This window comes from Mastomys coucha, unplaced genomic scaffold (assembly GCF_008632895.1).
Source record: "Mastomys coucha isolate ucsf_1 unplaced genomic scaffold, UCSF_Mcou_1 pScaffold23, whole genome shotgun sequence".
Taxonomy (NCBI): Eukaryota; Metazoa; Chordata; class Mammalia; order Rodentia; family Muridae; genus Mastomys; species Mastomys coucha.
Genome location: NW_022196906.1, coordinates 37,076,020 through 37,087,660, shown reverse-complemented (window position 1 = coordinate 37,087,660; position 11,641 = coordinate 37,076,020). Strand labels below are relative to the sequence as shown.

Here is an 11,641-nt window from a genome sequence, read left to right as displayed (position 1 = left end):
TTTTTTGAGATAGGTTCTTTCACTGAGCCTCGTGTTCCTTATTTTGGCTCCTCTTGCCTTTGTCTTCCCAGCATGGGATTACAAGCTATGACTGTTGTACCTAGCATTTACACGGGTGCTAGACATCTGAACTCTGGATCTCGGGCTTGACAGTCAAGCACTTTAAGTATCTGTCTGCGCCCCCCTCAACCCACCCCCGCGCGCCTCCGCCTCCGCCTCCCTCTCTCCTCCCCCCTCCTCCCCCTCCCTCGGACAGGGTTTTGTTATGTAGCAGTAGCTGACTCAGACCTCACAGCCATCCCCTGCCTCAGTCTCCCAAGCACTGAAAGTAGAAATGGAGCAGGTCGCTGGCAGTATCTGCCAGAACAAGGGCCTCAGAGGCTTGCTCCTCTCACCACCAGGACACCCGGACAAGCCTTCACCCTGGTGGTACCAGAGAAAGCTAGCCAGGGCCCTCAGAAGAAGGGGGAGTGGTCTGTGTCTGTACCAGGGAGCTTCCGCAGCAGGCCGGAAGTGGGTTTGGTACATCATAGTCCACAGGTCTGCCTATGAAGTACAAGGTGAAAAATTTGGAGTAGGAGGTCATCAAGGAAGGCAGAGTGCTCTCTGTAGCCTTTAGCTCAGTGTCCTGAGAGAAGAAACGGGATGTTGCGTGGACACTCACAAGCCTCTCTTGTTTTTTCAGGTCTCTCCCACAGGGTCTCTGGGCTCCCTCTCAGTCCCTCCTGTCCACAGCACTATGCCTGGAACAGGTGAGCTTTCAAATGGGGTTTCCAGACACCACGAGAATTAATCTAAATAACATATTAAAACTGAAAGGACCAGGGAATGGTGGACACACCTTTAATCCCAGCCCTTGGGAGACAGAGGCAGGCGTTCAAGACCAGCCGGGTACACAAAGCCAGTTTTAGGACAGCCAGAGATACCTAGAGAAACCCTGTCTCAAATGAAACAAAACAAAGCAACCTAAATCACTCAACCTAAGTCAGCATTCCCTCAGTGTGTCTCGAAATACATCAAAAATCAGTATAGAAAAGACCAGGGTTCCATGATCACTTAAGTTTGGGAAATGCTTGTAAAAAGCAAAGATTAAACAAGTGTTTGTTTTAAATTTCAGTCACCCCATGGCTTAGCACTCAGGGTGTATAATGAATTCCAAAATGAGCTTTACAGAAAGCCAGAGGAAGATGGGTTTTCAAATATGTTTCCAAGGCTCTATTTTTTCATAAGTACCTGTAATATTTCAAAGAGCTTGGTAAGGTGGCCATATGCCCAGCTGTTCTCTAGAATTGCTAGTAGCTGCCTCAGATGGTGGGGTAAATCTCAGTATGTCCTATTTATTTTTTTAAATCTTAGTTTGAAGAGTAAAATATATGGCACTCTGTCCATGAAACACGTGTTGGTGTTCTCAACTCAAGGAATATCTATTTAGTCCATAAGCCAGCATTTTACAGAGGATAAAAATGAGCTTTGGGGTAGACCAGGGAAGGCCCAGAGGAAGCCTGGGCCCCCTTCAAGGGAACCACCTGTGTTTTCTTTTTGGAGTCAGAGAATGCAAGGTTCTGGCAGGTCCCTCTGCTCTCAGGTTTGCTTTCTCCCATGCCTCTTCCTTTCCTAAGCTTCATATTCTTTTCCCCTCCCACCCAGGGTGTGTCCCACAGTAGGATGATTTTTGGCATCTGTCCTCTGCGTTTGGCAAGTTTTGGACTGCCAGAACCAGCCACACTACTCTGAGGGCCTGGGCTGCAGAGAGCACTTGAAATGAGAGCCCCACCAAGGATGGGCTGATGGGTGGGCCTTGCTATTGACTTGGTGGAAGGTGGGCAGATGGGTGGGGGTAGCGTGCCCTTTGGGGATTCCATTAGGAAATTGTGTGTTGGAAGGGCTGTGTCAGGAAGGTCCCCAGACCCAGCAGCATTATTTTGGCCTTGTTTTTGTCTCTCTTTGTCCTTAGTAACGTCATCCTGTTCCCCTGGGAACAACAGCAGGCCTTCGTCTCCTGGCTCAGGACTCCATGCCAGCAGCCCGACAGCATCTCAAAATAACTCCAAAGCAGCAATGAACTCCTCCTCCGGCTTTAACTCCTCCGGGTAAGTAGAGGGCAGCAAGGAAGAATCTGGCAGGCTCACGGGCATGTGAGGAGCTGGGCCAGTGCCATTGGTGAGAACTGGAAACAGAAAGTGGGGTAGCAGTGGGGATGGATGAAGGAGGGAGACTGGACTGCATCCCCCAGGGATCAAGGATTTAAAAAGAAGCTGTAGCCAGTGAGCAGTCCTGGCAAGGGCTGATGTCAACAAAGCCAAAATTTCCATCCTCACTTCAATGGTGGAAATTTCCAAATGCTCACGTGAGAAATGATCAGGCCCTTCACTGGGCTCAGGAGCACTCCATACCAGGAACTCGAGTCACAGGACATTCTGACCTGAGTCTGGAGCTCAGGCGCTGACCAACTCTGGCCTTCAGGTATGGCTGGCACAGGGAGACAAAGAAGTGCTGCCTCCCAGTTATACCTGGGAGTCTGCAGGTATAACGGGCCTTAGCTCCCAAGGTGAATAAACTATTGGAAAAAGTGTCTTTAGAAGGGATGCTATGAGAACCGTCCCAGGTGCAGAAGAAGACAGAGGTGGGGGGGCTGGGCAGACAGTCCAGTTGGTAAAGTGGGTGCCTTGCAAGCATGAAGACTGAGTCTGAACTCCAGAACTGCAGCCGGGTGTGGCAGTGTGCTTTTAATCCCGGTGCTGGGTTAGGAGTGAGGATAGAAGCCTTTGAGTTCCTGGCCACTGAGAGAGCCTATCTCAAATAAAGTGGGCAGCATTCCTAAAGATCACACCCAAAGGCTGACCTCTGGCTTCCATATGTGTGCACACAGATTATCTTAAGGATTTTTTTTTTTGCTTCAAAGAGACCAAGGCAACTCTTATAAAGGGAAACTTTTCATTGGGGCTGGCTTACGGTTCCAGAGGTTTAGTTCGTTATCATCATGGTGGGAAACAGGGCAGAGTCGAGGCAGGCATGGGGCTGGAGAAGGAGCTGAGAGTTCTATATCTTCAACCCAAGGCAGCAGAGGAAGACTGTATGCCACACTGGCCATAGCTTGAGCATATATGATACTGCAAAGCACAGTCCTACAATGACACACTTCCTCCATCAAGGCCACACCTACTCTAACAATGCCAAACCTCCTAATAGTGCTCTATGAGCCAAGTATTCAAACACATGAGCCTATGAGGGGCAAACCTAGCCCAACAACCACACAGATGTATACACATACATTTTTAAAAAAGAAATTTGGTCAAGGTGGTATACACTTGAAATCCCAGCATACAAGAGCCTGAGGCAGGAAAACTATGAATTTGGTGGCAGTCTGTTTTAAACATAATGAGACCCTGTCTGTCTTAGGATTTTATTGCTGTGAACAGATACCATGACCAAGACAACTCTTACAAGCACAATATTTAATTGGGGCTGGCTTACAGATTCAGAAGTTCAGTCCATTATCATCAAGGTAGGAACATGGCAGCATCGAGGCAGGCTTGGTGCAGGAGGAGCTGAGAGCTCTACATCTTCATCTGAAGGCTGCTAGCAGAATACTGATTTTCAGGCAACTAAGATGAAGGTCTTGAAGCTTGCACCCACAGTGACACACCTACTCCAACAAGGCCACACCTACTCCAACAGGGCCACACCTTCTAATAGTGCCACTCCCTGGGCTGAGCATATACAAACCATCACACTGTATTGTTTTGTTGTTATTTTCTGAGACAAGGTTTCTCTCTGTAGCCCTAGCTGTCCTGAAACTCGCTCTGTAGACCAGGCTGGTTTTAACTCAGAGATCTGCCTGCCCCTGCCTCCCAAGTATTGAGATTCAAGGTATATGCCACCATTGCTCAGCAAGAGACTTTCTTAAACACACAAACAAACCAAGTTGAGTGATAGATCATGCACTTGAGATGAATCCACTTGTCCGAATCCAGTCAGTTCAGCAAGGCATTTAGCTTCTATTGTCTAGATGTTTCATAACTAGAAAGTCAGAATTTCTGGGGGTGAGAGACCCAAATAATTTTAGTAGTTTAATATTGAAAATATAATTCATACACCATAAAATTCCCGAGGTTGTGCAGCCATTACTCTTTTTCCAGGATGTTTCTCTCACCCATTTAAGGATCTCCCTGCCTGCCTGTTTAGCTGTCATCTCCCCATTCCTGTCTGTCAGGTTTGTAACTCATGATTCTGGCCTGTTTTTCTCTTCCTTCCAGATCCTGGTACCGTTGGAATCACCCCACCTACCTCCACTGAGACCAAAACCTTCCTCCCTTTCCACCTGGCCCCTGGTTCCCGCAAGGAGGAAGAGACTCATTCCTTCCACGTATGGACAGACACTTTGAGAAGAGCAGGAGAAATGGCTGCTGCTGAAGAGCAAACCCATAGCCTTGCCTTCTCCTCGATCCAGGGCCTCTGGAGAACCTAACTGTGATCAAAGGCCACACTCTTGCCCTGGGCTCTTCATCACCCCGCTGGGAGTTTACCCTGCTCGCCTGCCTTGCTGTGGTCCCCTCCATGCTCTCCTGATGGCTTCGCATCTTGGAGAAAGGGCATTCTGCCATTGTTAGTTTTCAGCTCACCTGTGGGCTTCTGAGACAGCCTTTTGCTTGGTGTGCCAAACTGCAAGAAGGGTAGATTATGGCTTTGACTCTGACCTCAGCCATAATCCTGAACTGATTCAAATTCTGTGGAAAGACTGAAATCTCACATCTCCACCAAAGCCTTATCTTGTCAAATTAGCACAGTTTTCCCATGGAATCTCCATTTTTGCCCAATTTTCTTTCAGCCCTTACTCCCTTTTCTAAAACAAAATTCCTTCCTCTCCACAAATGGCTGAACTACCCTCTGGCCATGTTGCTCCATCCACAGGTACTCTTCTGTTGCCCATATGTACCCAAATTCCAGGACACTTGTCTTTTCTCTGTTCCCTGTGGGTCTCCTTGTCCTGTCCCCTCTCCTTTCTCCTGGCCACAGAAAAGTGATAGCCACATTCTTGTACATAGTCATTTCCTATTCTACATTATGACCTTTCTTTAATGTGTAATTTTCCAGCAAAATGTTTAACTCAGGTGTGAATTTTGAATATGTCTCTAATTATTTTATCTTCCATTAGAAAAGGAGGGGGATACCAAAGCATGGAATACCCCACAGAGTTCCCATGTGAGCTGGGGTTCTGCTGACTTAGGGGGGACATTATATGTGGAGTCTCCTTCTGTGGATCTGTGTGTAAAGCTGTCACATGAAAGCCATCCCAGAAATGGTATCTTTTTTTTTTTTTCTAAAGACTGAATATCCAGGAAACTGTTGAGACTCGAAGGAATCTCTCTGTTTCTAAATATATTTGTACAGGAATGACATAAACTATGGCACTGTTAATAAGAGATGTTCAGAGGAGTGTTCTGTGCCTTTGTGTGTGGGGGGGAGGTGGTGGTGGTGGTGGAGGATGTGAGTACCGGCAATGGGAATGGATGGGGAAATAGTTCCATTTGGGACATGAAGTGGGTTCTGGGGATGCCCCCAAATAACTCAACGTTCCTACCCTGTGGGACAGACCTTCTTTGGGAGCCCAGTGCATGAAAGATTGTTCATCATTTTATTAGAAGGAAGTATAGTGAATATTTCAGGTCATGTCACTTGAAGATGCCAAGGCTAATCTATCTCACATATCCTAAATATTGACTATTCCGCTGTCATGATTTACAATGGAAAGCAAAAGTTGCTTAACACAGAGGACAATTTAATGACTATATATATCAGCTTGAGAAGACATCTTCTATGTAGTGAGATGATTGAAGGGTAGGGAAGCTATTGTTGAACTTTTTGCTAGGTTGGTTTTTGTTGGTGGTAGGATTTTTGTTGTTGTTTTTTTGAGGTAGTGTCTCACTCTGTATCATTATTTAGCCAGACTGACCTTAAACTCATTGCAATCCTCCAGCCTCAGCTTCCTAAATGCTAGGATCACACTCCTGGAAGCTACCACAACCAGTTACCTAGCTTCATTAAAAAAGTAAATAGTTGTAGTTCCTAAAATAAACATTGATCTGTGGGGAAGGAACAGCTATAACTGCTGGTGAGGAGAAACAGGGATCTGGGTTTGTATTACTTTCACATAGCTGTGATCAAAATGCCTGACAGAAGAACTTGAGGCAGGAAGGATATCTTTTAGTTTATGGTTCAGAGGTGTCTACCACAGCTGGAAGGGCAAGGCAGAGTGAAGGAATTCAGCATCACAGAAAGGAAACTACAAAGGGTTTGCAGGCAGGACCAATGGCTAGATAGCCTCAAAGACCTTCCTCCCCTAAGTAATGCCAACCCCTACTAATGTCATCACATTATGATTCTATCAGATTACTTCATTCCTTAAGTCTCAGCTCTCATGACCTCTTCTGGAAACATTACCACAGGCAGAGGGTGTGCCTTGCCAACCAATGTCTCAGATGTCTCAAAACCTAATGAATTTGCAAATCAAAATTAGCCATCATAGGATTAAACATTTGTTGCAAATAATAATAACACCCCCATGGGAAACTTACACACAGATCACCAGAAGTCTACTGTTGTTGGCCATAAAATAGGGGAAGTCCTGTTAGTAGTGGTTACTTTTGAAAGAAAAGAGATGAGCAGAGCCAGGCAGTGGTGACACATGCCTTTAATCCCAGTGCATGGGAAGCAAAAACAGGTTGATCTCTGTGAGTTCCAGGTCATCCTGGTCTTCAGAGCTAGTTCTAGGACAGCCAGACAAAAAAAAAAAAAAACAGTGTCTCAAAAAACCAAACTGCCAGGTGGTGGTGGCGCACACCTTTAATCCCAGAACTTGGGAGGCAGAGGCAGGTGGATTTCTGAGTTTGAGGCCAGTCTGGTCTACAGAATGAGTTCCAGGACAGCCAGGGCTACACAGAGAAACCCTGTCTTGAAAAACAACAACAACAACAACAACAACAACAACAACAACAAAAACCAAACCAAACCAACCAACCAACCAACTAGACAACCAATCAACAGACAACCATACATGAGGCTGAGATATAGGAGGCTGAGGTAGGAAGGTTGGTTGAGCCTAGGCGTTCAAAGCAAGTGCATATGTGTGTGTGTGGGGGAGAAGGGTGGGACAGAGAGACAACAGAAGGATTCTCAGCATAGATTTAATACACTACAAAAGTATCTGTGCCTATCACTGTACATCCATGCATACTGCCAACAGGCCAGAGCTGACCCTTTCCTGCCCCTTGACATCCTGCCTTGGTTGGTATTGAAAACCATTTCCTGCACCATCCAAAACTCTGGCTTTCATCCATTGGTCCATATTTTGTATAAAAAATAAACAATGGTGGTGGTGCTCTTGGGAGTCAGAGACAGGTGGATTACCTTGAGTTAGAGCTAGCTAGGTCTAGCCTTTAATTCATTGCCCATTTGCTGAGCAGAATTCTGCAAACTTGGAGGTGGGCATGGACTTGGCACTCATAGCTGCAGGATTATGTAAAACTTCATAATTCCAAAGAAGTTTAATGGAAGGTGGTGTGTGTGTGTGTGTGTGTGTGTGTGTGTGTGTGTGTATGTTTAGCTGCTTCATCTAGGAGCATCTAAGAGACAAGTACCTAAGAGCAATATCAACCAGTGTGGAAGTGCAAAGAAAGGAAGAAAAGATTGGGAGTGCTGATCATTTCATACTGTCTGTCTTCTAACTGTCTGCCTGCCTGCCTGTTATTTACAGAAGGGTCTTGCTTTAGATGGCCTAGTACTACAATGTAGCTCAGACTCTGTCTGATCTTTTATTTGTTTGTTCTGGCACAGATTAGCCTGGTACACCATTCTATGTAGATCAGCATGACCCAAGCTACTGAGAAATCAGGTAGTAGGATTACAAGCTTGTGCCACTATGGCCACCCTCTGAGACAAAGGAAGAACCATGGGTCCAACCCAGGAGAGAACATGAGTCAGGAAACCTGCCTCTAGCCCCAGATGTCCAGGCACAGGACCCTCTGCCATGGACACTCTGGCATATCTCTGGGATGCCTCTGTCCCCCTGGATTGTTCTATTCTCTGCTGTCTCTAATGACTAGCATTGATACTTGCACATAATAGGGCAGGTAAAAGTTTAAAGCCAGGCATGGCAGCACATGCCTGTAATCATAGCACTCAGGAGACTGAGACAGGGGGAATCAGGAGTTAAAAGCCAATCTTGGCTATAATAGTGAGCTCAAGGTGATCCTCGGCTTGAGTTAGACCTTGTCTCAAATACTGTTGCACACAGGGAATCTAAACTAGGGAATTGTAAACTTATTTACTCAAAACCCCCTTTCAGCAGAGAAACTCTTACAAGATACCCTGCATTTTATCTATAGTATACAAGTCAAGCATTTCTGGTAGGAAAACCATCAAGAAGTTTATTAATTTATTTTAGGACAATTCTTTGCTGTAAATATAACTTTATCAGTAAGAAAATACATAACCAGGGACCAGAGGTGTGTGTGTGTGTGTCACAGTTTAGGAAGCCCTTCACTGAGAAAGTGACTGTGCATGCAGAAATGTAGTATACACATGTGGGGAATGTGTGTCAAGCAGAGACAACTTCCTTTTTTTTTCTCTTATATTGCTGGTTGTCATTAATGTTGCTTTTTTGGTTGTTTGAGATGAGTCTGGATAAGAACAGAGAACTTTTCATGTACAAAATAAAAATATTGGCCTGGTCTACAGAGTGAGTTACAGGACAGCCAGGGCTACATAGAGAAACCCTGTCTTGAAAAACCAAAAACAACACCAACACCAACACCAACAAACCCTGTAATTTATGAATTGGTCCAGCTGGTCTAAGCTAGAAGTAACACACTATGTAGTTGAGAATGGCCTTGAGCTCCTGATGCCCCTGTGCCACCACCCTGACTCCAGGTACCATATTTCAGCATGTCCCTATCATCTTGTCTGAGTTCGTGCCCAACTCCTTTCTACCAAGCATATCACCTTGGGAACCCTTGAACAGCTTTGTGCCTTAATTCCTCAATGGTAAATTGGGACTCTAAGGTAGAGTTTAGCCTACATAAATGACCACAGTCAAAGGACTTGTAACAATGGCTTGTGCATTATGACAACATTTTACAACGGCATCTGTAGTCCAACATCATCATTGTCCTTGTGCTGACCTTAGTGGAAAGCTTTGCCCTCTGCTTGTCCTAAGGATGTGGGACACCACTGATTTGGGAGAGCAGAGGTAGACTAAAGATAAATTAATATAGTTCTGGGGGCTGGAGAGAAGGCTCAGTAGATTAACAACACTAGCTGCTCTTGCAGAGGACCCAAGTTTGGTTCCTAATACCACATGTCATCTCACAACTATCTGTAGCCCCAGTTCCAGAGAATCTGACTCCACCCTCTGCTTTCTGCAGCAATGAATGTAGTGGACAGAAACACCTGCAGGCAAGACACCCATAAACATAAGAAACCTTTTAAAGCCAGGCAGTGGCCTGGCCTACAGAGTGAGTTCCAGGACAGTCAGGGCTACACAGAGAAACCCTGTCTCGAAAAGCCAAAAAAAAACCCCCAACTTTTTAAAAGATAAATCAGTACCTTTTCATTTCAAATAATAAAGTTTGACTTCAGAACCACAGTCCCTTTTGTATAAAGGTCCATTATCCTTAGAAGAAAAGACATTTTCCTGACTGGAACCTGTAGACTCCTTAAGTCCTTACGAGTTCATTCTTTTGTGGAACACAGAGGCAGCAAGAAGAAAGTCTCAGCTCAACAGACTGGAATGAAAACAAAAATGTTGAGCAAAACCAAACAAAGGGTTGGGGTTGCTTATAGTCCTGCTGTGTCTTGGATCTCACTGATATCTGGTCTGTCTCAGGATGCTTCTCCAATCGCCCTCACACTGATTTTAACTCATTTTGGCCAAATGCCTCTGGAGCACCTGTGCTTGACTTTGGTAGCAAACTGAAATCACCTAGGGAGCTACCAGCAATTGATGTGCACACTGATATTTGGATTTTCTTGTTTTGGGGTGTTTGACACTAGTATTTAAAACTCGATTTATAAATAGTTCTGTTTTGAGAGATTGTGAATCGCTGCCCAAGGCTTGGATATAGTATCTCAGTGGTACATCTAGTATGTCCAAGCCCTAGGTTTAATGGTCAGCACTACCAGAGAATCACTGTTAAACATGCAGATTCCAAAGTACGTATAGAGTTAGGTTCTGAGGCTGTGTGTGTCTGGTATATGGCTGGGAGATGTTGATTTTGTTGGTGATCTTTCTCTGGTTCAAGACCATGTACTGAACTACAAAAATTGGGAGAGCATAGCCTTGCTCAGAACACTGCAGGCTTCCTCTTAGCCACTCAAGGCAAAAACCTTGGCCAGATACCTGGCACTGCCATCAAGACAGCTGAGGTTCTCTGACAGCAGTGGCTCTTAAGTGTGACTAATCCTCTGAATGAGCCCAGGCAGATTTTTTTTTTTATTCAATAAAGTCTTATTTTCCCAAATGTACAGCTGATTGAACCTGTTTATGCTTCTTCACCAGCAGCTGGGGCGTCTCCACCCTTTGTGTTTCTGGTGTAAATTACTTGGTCTCTGGGCTTTGAAACCGGCTTGATAAGTCTTTACTAAGTAGCTCCTGGAGGGCTGCCCTGGCCAAGGAACCGCGAATCTTCAGTCTCTCTGAGATCATAGCTGGAGTGATAAGCTTATAGTTGGGAACTTCCTTTCAGAGTTTGTTGTACTGGACAAGATTGTTCAACTTATCCCAAACTTTGCCTTTGGACCACTTCTTCTTCTTGGCCTTACCACCAGATTTATTTACTGGGTTTTTGTCTTTTTTTGGCCAACTTTCCGGCATCTTTCTTCCTGTTGTCTTTGGAAGGCATGGCGAAGCTCAGAGAGCGGGTGGACCACTGCAGTCTCACTAAGATGTTGGGGAAAAAAAAAAAAAAACGAGCCCAGGCAGATTTTAAAACACACTTTTTCCTGCCCCATATCCAGACCTCCTGGATCACAATATTTTAGATGTAGTCTGTCCATGGGTGTTTTGAAATCACCTTCCAGCATTCCCAGTAGTGCTGATGACCAACGAGCTTAGGCAGTCACCTGTGCTGCTTCGAATGCAGTTTTTCTATTAATTTTGGTTTCTCTTCCTTTTAAGAGAGGTTTCCTGTAGCCCAAACGGGTTTGAATTTGCTATGTAGCCGAGAATGACCTTGGGTCCTTAAAGTTTCTGCTTCCATCTCCTGAGTGCTGGGATTACAGGTGTGAACCATCCCAACTGAGTTACTCCTTCATTAATTCAACCATCACACCTTGATTATACTTCTACCATACTAGGTTCTCGAGAAACAGGCAAAAACAGTGTCATGTTTACCTTTGAAGGGTTAGCACAATAAATGACCAGAATGAGAACATTTACAATTCTTACACATTATCTAAACACATCTCTTCTAAAGAGCTCCACTTCTGGGCTCCTTAGCACCCTATCATCTTCAGCCTTGATCAAAAAGCTTCCCCCTTCACCTCATTATTGTAGTGGAGACCCAGCCCCTGTTGTGTGTGTTTTAATTTTGAGACAAAGTATGCAGGTTAGCCTCTAATTTACAATTATCCCACTTCAGCCTCC

General features: G+C 45.1%; 1 protein-coding gene and 1 pseudogene across 3 annotated transcripts in view; one reads left to right on the top strand and one right to left on the bottom strand.

Annotated features, from left to right (window-relative positions):
- The window catches only part of Pou2f3 (POU class 2 homeobox 3), an 85,023-nt gene extending 79,600 nt beyond the window's left edge, over positions 1–5,423 (top strand). For all 3 annotated transcript variants that reach the window (XM_031344616.1, XM_031344615.1, XM_031344617.1), the window contains 3 exons: positions 686–752; positions 1,955–2,090; positions 4,257–5,423. In XM_031344616.1, the coding sequence (XP_031200476.1) occupies positions 686–752; positions 1,955–2,090; positions 4,257–4,296 (243 nt within the window). In that variant the 3' untranslated portion in view covers positions 4,297–5,423. The remainder of the gene's footprint in view (positions 1–685; positions 753–1,954; positions 2,091–4,256) is intronic.
- Positions 5,424–10,538: 5,115 nt separating this feature from the next.
- LOC116073761 lies at positions 10,539–10,898 on the bottom strand (annotated as a pseudogene).
- Positions 10,899–11,641: the final 743 nt, after the last annotated feature.